This window comes from Camelus dromedarius, chromosome 26, assembly GCF_036321535.1.
Source record: "Camelus dromedarius isolate mCamDro1 chromosome 26, mCamDro1.pat, whole genome shotgun sequence".
Taxonomy (NCBI): domain Eukaryota; kingdom Metazoa; phylum Chordata; class Mammalia; order Artiodactyla; family Camelidae; genus Camelus; species Camelus dromedarius.
This window is the reverse complement of record NC_087461.1, coordinates 12,160,593-12,180,042: the sequence shown is the minus strand read 5'-3', so window position 1 is coordinate 12,180,042 and position 19,450 is coordinate 12,160,593. Positions and strand designations below refer to the sequence as shown.

Here is a 19,450-nt window from a genome sequence, read left to right as displayed (position 1 = left end):
CTGCGCAAGTTCATTAACCTCTCTCTGCCTCAGTTTTCTCATCTGTTAAATGGGTATGCTAATTATACCTTCGCCACTAGGGTGTTGTGAAGATTCAGTGGTTTAATATACATAAAGCATTTAGAATAGAGCTTGGCTTATAGTAAATGCTATGCAAGTATGACCTGTTATTATTAAGCAAATTTGTTACCCAAAAAGTTGGTGTTACTCGGAGAAATGAAAGATTGGGGCCTAAAGGCAAATCTAGGGGCCCCTGCATGGTCTCCAGGGCCTTCATCCCTTGTGGAAAACATCATCCCTAGTCTGTTAGTAGGAAGGATTCATGTCGAGGATGTTCGAGTAGAATCTGGCCCAGGAAGAGCCAGAAGGGAGGGGAGACAGATGGGGTCAGAGAAAAACATCGGAGAAAGTGGATTATTTTCTTCGGTCATGGTTATACGGTTAGAAAAGGCTCTCTGCTAATGCACGAAGGCAGCAAACACAGAAAGGAGGGATTAATAAATTCAGGTTAGGAGAAAAAAGGTTAGGAGAGGCAGCCAGGTGCTGAGTTTCCCCAGAAAAAGGCATTTTTTTACTCAAAACTCAAACAGCTTCATTCCTTCATCAACACCCCTTGCCCCTGCCGGTTACTAACCCTCTACCCAAGTGCTCACAAAAGCCGTGAAACCAGCAATGTGGGCTGGAAGCTTCCAGCTGGCCTTTGCCCCAGCTCTGGGGATGTAGCCTGGCCTCCTGGGAGCGTGTCTGTCTTTTCCGAGCAGCTGAGACAGTTGCTTAGAGGAGGTGCTTGAGGACTTTCTACTTTAAGTTGGAATGAAGACTTGGGGAAGTCGTCAGGGTGACACACCAGTGATTCTGTGTAGCGGACAGTCTCTGTCTCGTGCAGAGCCCAGCCTCAGGATGGCTGCTTCTGGGGATGGGCACAGGCCGAGGGCCCCCGGAGGTGGGCTCCGGTCTCCCCCTCGTATGTAACGACACAGGCTCCCTCTATGCCCAGCTTGATTCAGGCTCCTCTGACCCCTTTTGTGCACTAGACCCTGCCCTTGGTCTGCTGAGCCTAGTTTTAATAAAGACCCTCAGGTTAGTTTAGCAACCCCCTACACCCCCATCTTGACCTTCGGTCTTCATTCATTCTTTACCACTGACAGCTACGCCCTTGGCCTGCCGTTAGCATGACCCCCCTCCCTGATACGCGGCACCCAGAGTGAAGTTCAGTTTCTCTCTCTCATGGCAATAGTCTTGAAAAAAGCCTTCTTTGCTGTTTGAAAACATATGTCTCGGTGAATATTTTTGCCTTAACACTGAGGCCACAAGCCCCCAAATTCTCCATTGATTTTTGGGGGCCATCCATCCTTCCCAAGAGGGAAGTACCTAAGATCTAAGTACTCAGACAATTCACACAAAAGGAAATACAAATGGTTTTAAAAAACCCCAAGCTTAGAATTTTACCTTGTTAGTAAGCAAAAATAAATAAAAGCGGTAACACCCATGACAAACAAATAAAAATTACAGAAATCAGCATTTACAGATTTATACACTTCTGGTGGGCTAAATATGACATTCTATCGAGAAAGAACTCGGGCCATGAATTAAAAAAGAAAAAAAAAAAAGAAAGAAAACAACAGTAAGAACACTTGAACGGAGTAAAGATACTCTGGAGAGTAATTTAAAAAATAATGTATGCAAAATTTTTTAAATCTGAAAGAATAAAAAGCCCAAACGAGGTAAGTTAAAAAAAAATGTAATGTGATTATTTTTGTTGTACAATCGTGGGAAGCAAAAATGATCACTGATTTATAATTTATTTATAATTATAAGACATCAAAGGACTAGATGAGAAAATTAATAATGAGAGGAACTAGAATTAGGCCAGAGAGACACCCTAATGAGGTAGATCATTTTATCCGCTGGAATTCCTGCCTGGGAACTTCGGGAGAAAAGCCATCTTTGTGAGAGCAGAGACACATCTCCCATGTCCAGGCCTTGTCTGACCCTCCAGGGCCCTGGACAGGGCTCACACAGTTAGCAGGTGGGAAAGGAGGTGAAAAACTCAGCATAGACTGAGGGGGAAAGTTTCAAAGAGTGATGTTTTAGAGCAGCTGGGGGAACAGAAATTTGGGAGGAGAGTGTTACACTGGTCATTCCACATTCACGCTCCTTGCCAGGCAAGTCAAGATGGTGATTCTTTTTCAAATTAATTTTAGTCACTGCATGAGACATCACTGAATGGGACTCTGAGAAACATTGGCTGCAAGTAAAATAATGTCTTTGTCTATAATTTTAAGATCAGAATAAGGCACGTGGTTTGTAATTGGCTGAAGATTAAGTAGGTTTTTTTTTTTAACAGCTATTTTATACTGTTATTGACACATTGATGCTTAATTTCCATAGTTTAGTTGGTTAAATATACCATGTAATAATTTTGATTTAAAAAATGCAGTTTGGCCTTATGATCTAATATGCCCCTGAGAGCTCATAAAAGCTGGCATTTTCTTTCTGCAGCCCGTGAAAAGCTCTCCATTTAAACGCAGGCCTCATATTCTCCCAGCTGGTGCTGTGAAGGGTCATAAACTCGTAGAAAAGGCAGAAGCTGGGACTCTGCCTTTTTCCTTAGTGGGCATTGTTCTAGAATCCTAACGCAGAACACGGCTTCCCTACTGTGGTTATAGTTAAAAGGTAGGAGTGAGGCTCGAGGGACACCTGAGGCTTTGTTCTTTCAATTAAATTTTTTTTTTAATTTATAAGATTCTTAGGAAGTGAGAGATTGGTCCCGTTGGCCGGCACGTGCCGACGTGGGCAGCACCACACTGCCCGAGGGCAGCCAGTACGTGCACTCGGTTAGTACCTCGGTTACCTGAAAGTTCTAGCTTGTCTCCTAGAGCATCGCCCTTTGGCTGTGGGCCCGAGGCTGGCGGCATCTCCAGGTTTGGAATTGACTTCATAATATTGGCTTGAGCTTCCTCTAGGAGCTTCTCAAACTCTTTCCCATTATAGTGGTCCAGATTTTGCCTCTTCTCCTCCCACTTCCTTTCTGCTTTCTGAAGGACAACAGCAAGTGAAGAAAGTTTAAAAACCAGCTGGAAAGGCTAATTGATAGTCCCGAGATTTCATATCGGGGTAGGGGAAGCATAACACGGTTAACGCGTTGGTAAAATGATGCTCCAGTTTCCAAGCCCAGGGACATGTCCGCACATCAGACAGACCTGACCCGTGCTGTCTGTTGCACCTCTATAAACAGGCTACCACGGAAGCCCAAGTGATACCCATTTGCAGAGAAGCAAGCTCAGAAATCCCATCATCCATTCATCAAATTATTACTGAGCACTTACTATGTACCTCTACCAACGCCCATGGAAAGAGATACAAAGATGCGCTCGCAAAGGTATGGATCCTGTAACTCTTTTCCTACACTGAGTTTTCATCATAGTGATGTTCAAAGAGAGAGAAACCAACACCAAAACACTCGTTGATATCAGTTTACATCATATATAGATAAAATAGAAAGTTATATATATTTTTTGGGTAAAAATATAAAATGCATATTTTGATAAAACATATATTTGATAATACACATTTATTTGATAAAATGTATTTCACATTTTATAGTATATTTTACAAATATTTTATAAACTTATGAAAATTTTACATTAAAATGTGTGAAAATTGGATAAATGAAGATTTCCACGGGCCTAATGGAATTGCATTCCTAATGTAATGACACTGCTGAATGAGGAATCTCTTGCATTTTTTTGTATCAGCTTTTCATATTTTTGTTTCACTTAAAGAAAAAAAGCAAAATAAATAAAATATTTAGTACTTCCATTTCAAATATAAAAATAAACCTTGGATACATATATGCATTATCTCTACAACCAGACTGTAAACCCTGGGAGGGAAAGGACCGTGTCCCTTCCTCCTTCACCGAATTCCGAGAAACCGAAAGCGAACTCTACCTCAATAGACACGGCCCTGTTCCTGGCGCTCACGCCGTGGATCTCCTCGATGAACAGGCTCTGCATGGCAGAACCATTCACGGGCATCTGTGGGGACTGAGGACCCTGCGCCGTCTGCAGAGCCGAGGTCACCTCCTGTGTGGCCGCGGGAGGGCTGGCCGGGTGAGGGCCGGCCCCTCCAGGCGGGTGCTGGGCAGGGTTCAGCAGCGCGGAGGAGAGCTGGGACGGCTGGATGACCACAGGGGAGCTCTGGGCGTGGTGCACGGTCAGGGGCACCACTTCCGACTTCACGTCCCCAGGGACGCCCGCGCCGGGGAGGGGCTGGCCCGAGGCGTGGGGAGCCTCCTCCTGCGCCTTCAGGACGTCGGCGGCCGTGGCCTTCTCCATAGCGACATACTGTGCGGCCTGGGCTGCGTCGGTGCCTTTCAAGAGCCCATCGGTGACATGCCTGGAGAAAGGACGCACAGCAGCGTTAACTGCTGAGGCTCGCATTTTATTTTTAGGGGATCCTTGAGGGCTGTGTCATCCCAAAGCCCGGTAAGCTCGCGTTGCCCAACGAAGACATTCTACAACCCCGAGTAGCAGCTTGGCGTGGAGGGTTTCCATAGCAACCTAACTGCCCCCTGGTTATCTCGGCAGCTGCCTTCTTGCGTCTTCCCTCAGGAGAGGGTCTAGTGTTCCCTTTCCACTCCCACTCTTGTGTCCAGACTGATGTCCTTTCATCACCCTTTGGGTGGTGGTGGCATAAAGTGAACACATGATTCTAACAATAACTCCTCCACCCAATCCCAGCCTGGGCAGCAGCCAGGGATGCTCAGTTCTAACCCCCAAAGCTTCCTTCACTCTCCTCCTTTCACTGCCACGCATCCTGGGAGGGTGGTTTATATTCTAATTCCTTTTGCTTGCTCCTCCTGCCGCTCAGTCTGGTGCCCCCCCACCCCCACCCGGCCTGACTAGGCCTTTCTTCAAATCTAACAGCTGGGTCAGCCCTCATCCTCCTCTGCTCTTTTAGGTCATTTGATGCGGAGTGTCTGTCTCCATCCACGGTGCAGAGGAAAAGACACGACCTTCGGTGTCAGGCCTATGTCTGAATGTCAGTTCTACTGTGTTCTGGCTCTAGAATGTTGGGAACTTTACCTCTGTGAGCCCCAGATACTGTTCTATAGAAAAGCAGTCTATGAACGGTACCAGTGACGACGATGACAGTGGTGATGGTGCCTTTCAACACCGCCCTCTGGGCTGGTTGCTGTTACCACTTTAGTTACACGGAAGACATTGTCGAACGTAGTACTTGACCCATAATTTTGATTTAGTCCCTCATTCCCTTCTTACCAAAATGCTATCTTTTTTTGATTTGAAAAACGGCACTATGACCACTTCTTGGCTTCTGTTGCTCTTTATCTACCTCATCCCTTCAATCCCAAATCCTCAAGGATCTGTTTCCTCCTTTCCTTCTTGTTCTACCATAGCCATCTCTTCCATCGCCAATAATCATCTTCATGAAGGTGACTTCCAATTCTAAATCTCTCCTTCCTCTGAGTTAGGCAGGGACCCCGTCTAACTCTGTCTCTTGAACTTCAACCCACATTCCAAGTGGCTCATGTGCAACTCTGTTTGGATATCCCTCCAGCACCTCAGATTCAACAATGGTAAATTCAGGACTGCCACTGTTGAGAAGTGGTTTATTTGTGGTAGTTGTGTCAATTTCCCACGTGAGAGAGGCAATTTTATGAAGGCAGGGGTCCTGTTTGTTTTATGATTATATTCTTGACAACCAACACGTGAGCTGGAGCAGACAGAATGTCTGATATTACTGACTGCCTGGCTGTGAGATCAGAACCAACAGCAACTCTGGGGTCAAACTGTCAGCCCAAATCCCAGCCCCACCTCCTACCTGCTGTGAGCCTCCCCAAACCTCCGGGTCTACCTGTGAAATGAGAATAACATAAGTGCCTTCCCCATGCGGTTTTTAATTAGGACTGAATGGGCTACAACGTGTAAAGGGCTTAGTTCAGTGCCTGATACACGGAAAGTACTCATGGCTGTCAGCTAGTCTGTGGAGAAGAAAGAGACCTAATTGTCACCCAAAAACAGAGTCTATCATGGTGCTCTGAGCAGCGCAAACCCAGCATGCGTACAGGACCGGCACCTTTAATGTAGGTGTGAAGTTGGGGCATATTCTTTTCAATGAATGTCATGATGAGCCAGTGATTTTTCAGTCTTCCCTCCACTGTGACTTCCTGTGCGGGCGGGCACATCCGCGGTGCGGGTGACTGGCCTGTGCCACCCAAGGGGCTGCGATGCTCCTTACTAAGTGGGACTTACATGCTCTTCCAGTGGGTCATTCAAGAAAGGCTTCATTTGTTTCCACTCATTTTCTTCTAACAGAAGCCACCTATGCTCCTGAAGTGAACGAGGCTGATAAAATAATTTGACCCATCGTTCAACTTCAAAATGTTATGAAAAGTGGGTTTTTAGACTCATGCAAATGACTTTTTAAAAAATATTTACTGCATTCACTATTTTTCAGCCCTAGGACATGCCTGAGGTAGCAAGCTGTGCTGAGGAGTCAGGACCTTAAGCCACATGGCAACAGAATTTTCAAGGTGGGAAGGAGCCACTGTTTCTTCTCAGGACACTGAAATAAGGTGTGATTAGTCTCGTGACAATGAAGATGGGGCGAGGGGGGGAGAGCCCCAGGAGTCCTCAAAGCTCCTCCCCATCCTCCCAGGACCCACCCTGTCCCTCGGGAAGCCGCGGTCACCTCCGCAACATGGTCAGAGTGTCCGTCATGCTCCTCACTCTCTGCAGGAGACTGTCCAGCCGGTGCGGCTCCTCCTTCAGAAACCGCACGGCCTCCACTTCTATGCGCAGGATGGCTCGCATCTTGTTTTGTAAGGTTGGGAATTCTCCTGCAGGCCAAGAGCAGTGGTGAGCTGTAGGAGAAAAGGCCAGAACAGCAAGCCCCCTGCCCCGCACCCGGACACCGGACAGGGTTGAGAGGTGTGGGGTTCGCCCTCCACCGCGCGGCTCACGCGTCTTCAGGAGGCAGTGCCGCAGCTGGGTTCAATGTGAGCTCGGGCAAGGGCGGAGACCTGCTAGGTCTCATTTCCTGTCTGTAAATCAGGGACAAGTTCAAGCATCCCTTGGACTGTCTTTAATACATTTGTCACAGATGCCCTGGTGCATTGTTAAGAGCCCAGAGAAGAGAAACTGTTATTGGTACCATTTAGTCCTAAGCATCACAGCGCTCTCTGCAATGTCGGCTCCAAGAAGACAGGGGTGCTTGCCTGTTTTGTTGAATGAGGTATCCCAAGCGCCCAGAGGAGCACCCGGCACACGGGCTGCACCGCAGGCGTGCGTGACTCCTTCAGCATTAACAGATCTTTAAACACCTCAGGAATCGCGCTTAAGACTTCTGCCTCCAAGGAGGCCGCTCACCTTTCAGGGAAGCTACGGCTTCGCCCACCTGGCGCAGGAGGAAGGCCCCGTCTTCCACGTCTTTTAGAGTGACCACGCGGCTGGCCGATGCAGAGTCCTTCTTTAAGTCTTCAACGAAGTCTTCCAGGTCACTGGCGGGGGGAGCAGACCGTTCGTGGAGTGAGCACCGAAGCTTTCAATAAAGACAGTGCAGGGGCAAGGGCTCCCATCCAGGGGACGGCGTCCCGGCCCCTCCCTTGCCTCCCACTGAGACGGGGGAAGCACGGGGTAGAGGAGTTAGCTTGGTCTGGTTAAGACAGCCCGCTGCGGTGTGAGGTGGGCGTGAGGAAGCTCTCCCAGGGCTGTCCACGGGAGGCGGGGGCAGGGGGGGCGCAGGTTGGCCACTTGGCTGACAAAGGACCCATTTCTTCATTTTAAGTGGTGCTGACGCCAACTAAGAGGGGGGGGTGTGCACTCTGTGATGTGCAGAGGAGAGAAAGAGCTGTGTTGGAGCAAAATGAGGAACCCAGATGGCTCTATAGCAGGCCTCTCAACCTTGGCACTTGACCACTGGAGCCAGGTCATTCTTTTTTTGTGGGGGGCTGCCTGTGCACTGTAGGATATTTAGCAGCATCCCCGGCCTCTACTCACTAGATGCCAGGAGCATCCCCTCCCCCAATCTGTGACAAACAAGAATGTCTCCAGGCATTGTTAAATGTCCGTGGGGGAGGGGAACAAAACTGCACCCGACCGAGAATTTCTGGTTTATACTGATTGTCCCACCAATAAGGATTGAGTGTCCTCTCCAGGCCACAAAGAGAAGAAATGATCACAGATCTGATTTCTGGGGCGTGTGTGTGTACACAATACACACACCTCTGAGGGTACTGCCAGTCCCAACAGAACTAAATTAAGGTCTTCCACTTCAACAAATGAACACACCAGTAACGGCATTCTGTCTCCTGGCACATTAATAACCCCACCCTAAACAGATGTATGCATCATTTCAGTTTGCAGGTAAATCTGACAAGACTGAAAACTCCCTCTAAAAGAAACTGGAAGAGACCTTTGATTTCAAAACCACTAGGTGGCAGTAAATGAACAGCTTTCCAGGGCTGGCATCTTCTGTGGCTCAGGCTGCTGGACAAGAAAAGTACAAACTCCCAGTTATATGGTAAGTAAGTGCAGGGATGTAATGTACAACGTGATAAATATAATAAACATGGCTGTGCGTTATATATAAGAGTTGTTAAGAGTAAATCCTAAGAGCTCTCATCATAAGGAAACTTTTTTTTTCTATTTAATTTTGTATCTATAGATGATGGATGTTCACTAAACTTCCTGTGGCAATAAGTTCATGTGTGTAAGTCAGACCATTATGCTGTACTTACACAGTGCTCTTTGACAATTACATCTCAATAAAACTAGGAGGAAAAATAGGAAGGTACCATGGCTCGCCCAGACCCTGCCCACCAGGTGGGCCAGCCGATGGAGCGGTGGATGGCATGGCAGCTGTCACGGCAGCTGTCACGTGTCAGGCAGGATATCACACGCATTCAGCAAGGACCACAGGCAAATGACAAATTCATCTACCTCCAAGAAGGGGGATGAAGTGGTTGGTGACGTCTTTCATTCTATTATGAACCAAACTGCCTACGGCCGCTTCCAATGAAACGATGCACCATCAGGACCAGAAGCTGGAAAGTCTCACCCGCTCAACGTCCTCATTTGCAAACTATGGAAAGGTAACTGGTTTTGTGTGAACTCGCCCATAGGAAGCTTCCTAAGGGCTACTGCATCCCTGAGGTGGAGGGAAGGTGTGCTATCCATCATAAAGGCCCAAATATGGTACCTCTGTGTGGAAAAGTGCTTTCCCATTCCGTTACCAAACAGAACTATGTTCATGTGTAGACTGGACACACTGTCCAGTTTTTTTTTAAGCTTTGATGGAAGAACTAAGACCCTAATGTTATCATGGTTCCATTAACAACACACAAGCCTGCCAAGTTACAATTAATACTCCAAGGAGCCGTCAGCTGACCCAAAGTCAGTCTGCCTAAAATTCTATTTTAATCTCTTCTACACAGTGTGCCTCTTGGGTTTCATAGCCCTGCACTCAGGAGACCCTTAAATGTCACAGCTCTTCCTCTGTTGCTCATGGAACACACACAAACGTGTATGGATGTTACTGTACACAACAATGTTGCTTCTATTCATGTTTATGAGATCTATTTACAGACAAAGCATTCAGATGAAACTTAGTCAGAGGCCATGAAGCTAAAATGAGTGCCGAGAATACATTTTCAACATCACAGTCATCAGTAAGACTTTAAAGATGTGAACTTTGCTCAGGAAGAGTGTCAGACATTCAAAGATGCTGTGGTTTATAGGTAAATCCATTCTATTTGTTGAAGGTGCTTTTCATTCTACCGTGGTTAAAAAGCAGCATTAATTTGAGACAGATTTCATCTGTTATTAGAAGCCCACCTATTATGTCCACATAGAAACCCAACAGAGAGAAATGATCTTGATCCAATTTCTCTCCATAGTTTTAGACCCAAATTTCATTTCTCTGCCATCTGAATGGCTCACCAACAACTTTCCCTAACATGATTTCCAAGAGAAATTATTTTCCTCTGTGTATGTGTGTGTGTGTGTGTGTGTGTGTATGTGTAAGGAGAGAGGCAGGGAGAGGAGGAGTTGGGAGGTGGGGGAGGGGAAGGAAGACATAATTGAATGTTTTCCTGACATATGAGAGTTGAAATTTCAGGCTGTCTTTTATAACCCACTCTTTCTCACCACTCTGATCCAACCAATTCGTCTATTATGTATTTGATTTATTTTCCCATCCCTACTTCTACTTGGTTTGGGTCTTACGGGTTTTTGTCTGGACCGTTATATAGTCACTTCCAACATGGCTTCCTTGATGCCAGTCTCTTCCTCCCACAATCAGTTCTGCACGTGATTGCATCTGAAATACAGCTTTTACTTCCTTGATCAAAAAGTTCCAGTGACCTCCTCACCAGGCCAGGCAGTAACTCTCAAATGTGAAGATGCTTCAGAAACTCCCCCATACCTTTGTGAAGTGCACATTCTAGGCGTTGGACCCAGGAACTTGCACAAAAAGCCAAAAATCCAGGCTTCTGTTGCATGATCTTCCAATTGCAGTAAACACAGGCCAGAGAGATACCAAGCAGGCAAGCTGGGCGTGAGTAGAGTCTAGATATGGGCTGGCACCATGCAAATGGGAATGGCCCAACCCCAGTATGAGACATGATAAGCATCCTGCACTCAACTCACCTGCCTAACTGGACTATCCCCACTTCTCCAAGGACATCTTGCACATTCCTGGCCCTGACACTTACTGGTTCTCGGGCTCCTCTGCCTAGGAGGCCCCTTGTCTAGCCTCCACTGATGAATTCCCACTTGGCTTCAAGGCCATCTCAGTTCAGTTTAACAAACCAATGCACATGGTACCACCCTTGGCTTGGGGGCACATGGTGCAAGCCAGAACTCAGGGTAAGTCTTCCCGACCCCTGGGGCGTGAAGCAGTTTCTCCTTTCACCTGGCGCACCTGTAGTTCACCTGCTTTGTGCCATCACATACTCCTGTGTTCTGCTTTGTCCCACTGAAGTTCTTCACGTGCCCTGTACACACTGTAGTCACATGTGACTGTCCCACAGAGCTGGCCACATAAAGCCCTCTCATATTGGTTTACTCCACGCTCCTTCCTAACTCACTCCTTCGCTGGGCTGCTAGTGTCAGGGTATTATTGAGATCAGAGACGCTGCTTCTAGGCCAGAAGCAAGTCAACCACTAAACACAATTTTTAAAGGAAGGGCATTTACTTTTTCATAATTTAATTGAAAATTCTATAGACATATTATTTAAAAGGCTGTATTTTTTTAAAAAAAAAGTTTCCAGAAGAACCTTGTGACCTAGTTGTAGACAACTGGGCTGTCACAGAAATGGTTTCAGACAAGTAATAATAACCTTATTACCTCATGGTGCGTGATTAACTGTCTATAAATGCATGAACTAAATCAAAATTTAGAGGCTATATTTTGAGATGTTGATGAAGAGTGGTCAAACTTAATTCTTAGGAAATTAATATCTCAAATTGATATTTTTTCTCTAGTCTGCTAAGAGGGATATTCTAATTTTAATCAGACACATTGGATTGGCATCTGAGGTGACATGAGTTACAACTAGAATATCAAATTGGAGATACAGCATATAACTTTCCCCATCATGTAGACTTCTGGTGATTCTGGTCATAAAAAGGATTTGAAAGTTGCCCCCTTACAATCCCAACTTGGGAGGTTTAAGCTTTCCAAGAAATGAGAGAATTACCTATACACAATGGAATACTATGCAGCCATAAAAAGGAATGAAATTTTGCCATTTGCAAGCAACATGGATGAACCTGGAGTGCATTATGCTAAGCGAAATAAGTCAAAGACTGTATTATCTCACTTATATGTGGAATCTAAAAAATACAACACACTAGTGAATGCATAACAAAAAAGAAACAGACTCACAGATATAGAAAAGAAACACCTGGTTACTGGTGGGAAGAACAGGAGAGGGGCAACATAAGGGTGGAGGAGTGGGAGGTACAAACTGTTGGGTATCAGACAGGCTACAAAGACATATTTATTGTACAACATGGGGAATGTGGCCACTATTTTGTAATAATTGTAAATGGAATGTCACCTTAAAAATTGTATAAACATTTTTAAAATAAATCAATCAATAAAAATGGCTTTGAAGAACTCAAAAAAAAAAAAAAAAGAGAGAGAGAGAGAGAGAATTACCAACACTAGAAGAACTCAAGCCAAAGACTGTTCACTAAAAGATGAAATGGTTCTATGATAAATCTTCATCGCATAACAAAACATACATTAACGTAAAAGATGGGTCTGCCCCAGTGACTGGGAGTAATAACCCTCAGCTCATATCAATACTGGGACTTGATAGATGCTTTCAATAACAACCTCAGCAGACTGGTGACGTTCAAGGAAGCATCTTTCATTCTGGATCAGATATACTCTACATTTAAATTCTTCTTTTGCGATTTTAACTACCGTTGAATAATCGTAGGGTAATTTTAGTGCCATGTTATTTCAGCTATTAGTCTTAATTTATTGAGATGAAGTGAAGACTTCCCATTTATCACTGGGGTTTTGCCACTGGCTGCTTTTCATTTCATGTGTGGCTGATCCCTGCAAAACAGCGTGATGTTCCAGCTTCAAAAGAAACTAGCTCAGACCCCCGAGGATTGCTGGATTTCCTGGACCTGGCTGGAGGGACAGTGGCTAAGGGTCCACAGAGACCTAGAACCAGCCGAACTCTATCTGTACACAGTAGGTGCTCCATAAAGAAAGAGGGCGAGAGCACCGTGTAGGAAGGGCCTCCTCTTTAGCAAAGACAGGTTTCCTTTGTAGGTTGCACAGCTACGCATGCAGCGAGGGGCTGCACTCACCACAACTTCCTGACCACCTTCTCCTCCTCGTGCAGGTACTTCTGCCTCTCCTGCTCCACCAGGACCCGCTGGCGCTGCACAGGGTCCTCCAGTCTCTTCATCGTCTCCATCACTTTGCTGCTGATTTCCAGCTCAGCCTTCTTCATCATTGCCCGCAGCAGCTCCTGGTTCTGCAGCTGTTGGACAAAGGAAATTGAGCTCCCTGGGCTCTGCCGGGTGGACACAGAGGTGCCGGAGCGCCCAGCAGTCCTCAGGAGTGAGTTTGAGTGAATAGCCCTGCAGCAGAATCTTTATTTCAATGAGAAACGGAAGGGAGCACAGACTGTATACAATATTGCTGCCTCAGCCAACATTCGAGTTTTAGCAGCCAGCTGACAACCAGACTTTCACGTCCGCGTCTGCAAAAACAGGATCCTTTCTCCACACTGGTAGTGCATCCTGGATGACGGATGTAAACTCTCACTGGCATGTTTTTATAAGAGCACCAGCTTTGGCTCAAACCCTAAACCCTGTCCCTGATGCACTGTGAGACTTTGGGCACATTCCTCTTGGTCTCCCATTCCTTATCTCTAAGGATCAAGACTCAGTTCTCTTGGTGGGACTTAAATGAGTTACTGCTTGGTATAGAAAGGTTCTCACCCAATGTTGATTTGACTACGGACCATTTCAGCATATCAGTTAAAAAAGAATCTGTGTCCCTCTTGTTAATGGGTCCATGTACCAAATACCAGGTAATCCCAGACCATTAAAACACAAGATTTGATGTCAACAGAGGCAATGATAATGAACCCACATGAGCCCAAGGCTCTCGGCAATGAACTCATTTCCCTGCATTACACATAGGCTGCTTGCATACCTAAGGCCACAGTTTCCATATAATTTTCCACATAGTTTCCAGAGCACTCTTGTTACTCACCCCAGAGTGCAGGATGTGTGGGTTTGAATCCAGGCTTCGCAAAAATCTAGCCAAACACTTGAGTCCTGTTTCCAAGAAGGCATTAAGTGCTTCCCAGGGGCAGGATAATTTTCTGACAACACATACATCAAGTGAATTCATTCAATCAGCCTCAAAACCAATAATTATGTTATACCTATTACATTGTACCTAAGTTCCCCTGAAATTTCAATTAACCGTTATTGTTTCCTTCATTTTCTGGTTTCACAGATTGTGTGTCACCTCCTAGGAGTGATGACATCTTTGTCAACCTGTCCATTATCTGAGCCCATGGTGGGGGGAGATGCCATTGGACCGTGTTACTAGCCACTTGAAACCTCATCGTAGCTTCTATTTTCTCTGAATAAAGGTGAAAAAATTTCAAATGAGCCCCAAGCAGAGCCAACATCATGTTCCAGCATCAACACAGCACCGCGATCAACTGGCCATCCAATGAGACTGCCTGGGCCCATTTCCCAGTTTTACCACTTTGTAGCCGTGCAGTTGTGGGTGAATTATTCATCTCTCTGTGTCTCTCCATAAAAAAGCACAGTAATAGTCCTATCTCACAGGCTGGTAGTGGAAATTCCGTGAGGCAATGAAGTGCTTACCATAGTGCCAGGTGCAAACCTGGCCCTCAGTGCATATGATCTATTGTTATGAGGGAGCATAAACCTGGAGGGTGGGGTGTGCGGTTCTGCCTGGGAGGGAATCAAATAAAAACGTGCCACTCTTGGGTGACCTCCTCTAGATGACTCATGAGCAAGCTTGCACACTGTTCTTGCTAATAATGTCTTTTTATTGTGGTCTTAAAAAGAGTTAGTCAGTATACTGCTGAAAGGCAACACGTTTGGAGATGATGCACAGACAGCAACTTCCTCCCACAATCCCTGCAGCTACAGCTCCGCCCATGGAGCATGGCGGTCTGCTGTTTTTCCACAGTGCCAGCCTCCTCCCACTGCATGAAGCCAGCACCCTCTCTGCTCCAGCCACGTGACCATCCTTTCAGTTCTTCTGACTGGCCAACCCCCTTTCTGCCACAGGGACTTTGCACGTGTTATTCCCACCACCTGGTTAATTTCTGCTCTCCACGGAGTCTTCAGGACACAGTGCTTGGCACATAGCATGCAGTCAACAAATATTTATTGAATGTGTGAAGTAAGTTAAGCAATAATGTTGGTAATAACGAGACAATGAAGAACCCAAAATTCTTTCCTAGATGGTAGAAATACGGGGTGACCCATGGACTCAGATATGCCTTAAGCTCAGTGCTAATGCCCTGACTTGCTCTGAATACAGTTGTTGTGAAATACACACAGCAACACCAGCTGTTATCAAAATGGTTATCAAATTCAGTGCCATGTGTCAGATCTTCCAGACCTACTTTCTTTGGGGCTTTAGGGGGTGAATGGTAATGGATATGAAAGGGACAAATAAATAGACGATTAAATGTGTTTAAACGTGACTGACTCCTAGGTCCATCCCTGGGAGATTCTGACTTAACTGGGCTGAGATGCAGGCTTGGCATTAGGAATTTTTTTTTTAAAGTCCCCAGATGATTCTGATGTGACACCAAGGGTGAGCATCATGGTCTAAGAAAAGGGTTCTTGAGTGGATAGGTATCACTGTGCTGTGAACTGTGTGGGACAGTCTTGTGCAGCTAACCCTCATGCCCAAATCTCACATACAAGCTCGAATAAAGTTATGGTCCAGTCAGCAGTAGATAATGACAGTGGCTGTCAAGCTGGAAATGATTCCTAGACTATTTCAAATTCTTGAAATTTGAAAGATGGGAGATGTGAGGCCCTGAGAGATTAACTGACTTGTTCAGAGTCACTCAGCAATTGCAGGGTAGAATCAGTTTAAGAACCATGTCTTTCAAATTCAATCCAGTAACTTTCCAATCACCATCTGCTAAATAGGGAGTACTAGACAGCAATGTGTTTTATTCCCAGCCACAAGCAGTTTCTGGCACATGGTAGGTACCCAATACGTATTTGCTAAATGAATGACAATACAGTTGACCCTTGAACAATGCAGAGGCTAAGGGTGCCTACTCTCTGCGCTGTCAAAAATCTGGGTATAACTTTACAGCTAGCCCTCCATATCTGCAGTTCCGCATCTATGGATCCAATCAACCGTGGATAGTATGTATAATGTTCCTGAGAAGCCTATGGACATATCAGAAGAACCCAACTGCGTGTAATATGCAAATTATTCAACTGGTTAACATGGTCAGATCACATTCACATTACTGCACTCAATGGGGAGGCAGGGAGAGACTTGACTGGAGTTGCAGGCTGTATGATCCTCCTTTCCAGAAAGAGAAGCCTACCAGAGCCAGCTAGAGAGAGACTAAAAAGCGAATTTTCCATAGCACACTGGCTGGCGCACAGGCAACAAAGAGTTAATCATGAAGGAATAAAGATGTGTATAGGCTCTTTCCACTGTCCCTTGGTCCCCCACCCTCCCCATATGGCATTCTTGCTACTGTCTCCAGGACTTCCTCCCAGGGTGTGTAAAAAGCCACACTGAAGGCAGGATGCGGATCAACATCTCTCACTAAGTGTTTCAAATAAATTAGTCACCAGCACTTCAAATCGTTACATTTATTTTTGCTTAGCAGGGATTCTAAATTTCAAACAACTTAAAAAAAAAACTCTATTAAGGTATAGTTTACAGACAGTAAAATGTACCTATTTTGAGTGCTCAGATCAATGAGTTTCGACAAATGTATACACCAATGGAAGCACCACTAAGAAGGTGGACAACGTGTTCTCACCCTAGCGAATCCCTTCATGACTCTCTGCACTCCATCTCCCAACCCCCAGCTCATGGAAACCACCCATCTGCTTTATATCCCGCTACACTTAGTTCTTCCTGTTCTAGAAAGTCATACAAATGGAACTGTGCAAAGTGAATCTGTGTCTGGCTTCTTTCCTTCAGTATCTATTATTTTTGAGATCCAGCCATGCTGCTGAGAGTTTCAGTAGTTCATTCTTTTTCACACTGAGGGGTATTCTAAATTCCATACATGTAGATTTGATTCTGGTGATCTTGCTTACATTCATTTATTTCTGATAGCATGTTTTTGATTTGATAGGTACACAATCACGACTGCAAAGTCACTTGTGAGTAATGCCAATTACACTTTTAACTTTCCCATCCATACGCCTTTTCTTTCCTTTTCTGGCCTTCCTGCGCTTGCTAGGACATTCCGTACAGAGTTAAGCAGAAGTGACAGGAGGCTTCTTTGGCCTTGGTCCTGACTTTGTAGGGAGTATGGTCGTGTTTTACCATTAACTATAATGTTTTCTGTAGAATTTTCAGACACCCTTTATCACGTTAAGGACATTTCCTTCTATTACAAGAGCGCTGAGTGTTTTTTATCATCGGTATTGAATTTTGTCACATTTTTCTGCATTTATTGAAATACAATTTTTCTCCTTTATTCTGCTAAAAGGTCAAATACATTGATTCTTTTTTTTTTTTTTTTCATATTAAAACAGTCTTGGGCTTCTGGGATAAAATCCAGGATAACGTATTATCCTTTTTATAAACTGCTGGATTCAATTGCTAATATTTTATTAAAGTTTTCTTCCATATATTTTCATGAGGCATATTGGTCTGTGGCTTTCTTTTCTTATAATACCTTTGACTGGTTTTGCTTTTAGTGTAATGCTGCCTTCATAAAATGAGTTGAGAAGTGTCCTCTATTTTCTGAAGGAGCTTTTTAATTTCAGTGGTTTAAAGCTGTCATTCCATTTTTTTTTTACTTAACTTCTGTCTCTGTCTCTGAGAAGTTAGAGTTAATTTTTTTGTTTTGTTTTTCAGTGTTCTTATCTATGGTTCTTTGTATGTAATGTGTCCCCCCACTTCCCTCCAGCTGCTTGTAAGATGTATCTCTTTATCCTTGGTTTTTAGCACGTTGATTACAATATGCTTTAATGTGGTTCCATAACTGCTTATCCTAGGAGCTTGACTTTTTTTGGTCTGTGGATACAGAGCTTTCATCAAATTGGGAAAAATTTAAGCCATTATTTCTTCTAGTAATTTTCTCTTCCCTTTTGACCACCTAATATTGTTCCAAAAATCATTAAGTTTCAGTTCATTTTCTGAACAGCCTTTTTCTTCTCTATCCTTCAGTTTAGACACCTGGAATGCTGTGTTTTCAAGCTGACTGATATTTTGTTTCAGCTGTGACTAGTATTCCATTAAGTCTGTTCAGATATTGTGTTTTTCAGCTCTTGAAAGCTCCACTTAGATACTTTTAACATCTTCTATTTTCCGTCTCATTGTGTCATGTTTCTCTTTGAATCCTTGAGAATTATCATAGCTGTTAAAAAAGCTCTTGCTGGTGATCCCATGATCTCTGTCATTTCTGATTGGTTTCCAATGACAGATTTTTCTTAAGGTTATGGGTCACAGTCTTCAGCATCATCACATGTCTAGTCACTTTTGATTGGATGCTGGGCATGGAATTCTGGATTTTGTTTTTTTCCTTTACAGATTTTGGACTGTCTTTGGCAGACAGTTCAGTTCCTTGTGGATCATTTTTATTTTTTTGGAAGCTTGTGTTTAAGCTTTCAGAGTGAATAGCCTTTACTCTAAAGCTAGTTTAGTCCTAAGACTAAAGCATAGCCCTTCTCTGATCACCACTGAATGCCCCAGGGAATCAATAAACCCTCTTTACTCTTGCTGGTCAAGACACAAACATCTCCCCGCCGGGTGTGAGTTCTGGGAATTTCTTAGCTTGCAGCCTCCCACTTCGTGCCTGGCTTAGTGGTCTTTCACAATACACATGCGTGGCTTCTTAGTCGACAAGAGAGCCACAGATTTACATCATTCTTTCTCCACAGAGCTGCCTCTTACTCGGCACTTCACTCCAAAAATCCTAGCTTCTTCAGCTCTTTACCTTCAACTCAGTCGGATGGTCAGTGCGCTGTTGGGGTTATGCCTCTGCATCACGATCTAAAAACTGTCCCCAGACAGAAAGCTGAGGTGTTTATATGTTTCACCTCCTTTCTTTCCATTCTTCTAAGGATCACACTCCTGTGCTGTCTGTTGTCCAGTATCTGAATAGAGTTGTTTCATACATTTATTTATTTTGTGGTGTTCTAGCTGTCAGTGGTAGGAAGGCAAGTACGGTGGCATTGATCCCTTCACCTCTGGAAACTTGTTTATTGTAAATGCCGTGCCTTGACATTTTTATAAAAATAAACAGAAATAACGTTTTTGGCTATTAAAAGCTGAACTGGACCAAATAAGTTATCCATATCAACTTCATTGAGAAGATAGGAAATGGCCTAAACCTAATTCCACCCACCTCAAGATGGACATGTCCCTCACATACTCATCTTGATTTCTTAGGTAACGTCTATCAGTCTTGCCAGTTTAATTGAACTGATTTTGCTGTTCAGCAGTGACAGTGAACAGTGGTTGTGCCACAAATCAGGAAGTTTCATGATGACAGCCCATCCCCAGAATGACTCCTGACCACTTGGGTTAACTCCCTAGGCTGAGGGAACAAGGAATAAGATGCCTGTTCACAACCACATGTTACCTGGGAGATGTTACCCCATCTTAGACAGTCCCTGTGTGCAGGTCTGTTGAGGGCTTGGTACATTGTCTGGCAGCCTGATCGTCAAGTCCTGTGCT

The 19,450-nt window shown here is 44.7% G+C and overlaps 1 protein-coding gene across 1 annotated transcript in view; it reads right to left on the bottom strand.

The window, feature by feature from the left end:
* Nucleotides 1-19,450, bottom strand: part of KIAA1217 (KIAA1217 ortholog) — a 278,742-nt gene that overhangs the window by 12,929 nt on the left and 246,363 nt on the right. Inside the window, 5 exon segments of the mRNA XM_064479399.1 lie at nt 2,855-3,038; nt 3,954-4,401; nt 6,718-6,865; nt 7,395-7,525; nt 12,859-13,034. Coding sequence (XP_064335469.1) covers nt 2,855-3,038; nt 3,954-4,401; nt 6,718-6,865; nt 7,395-7,525; nt 12,859-13,034 — 1,087 coding nt within the window.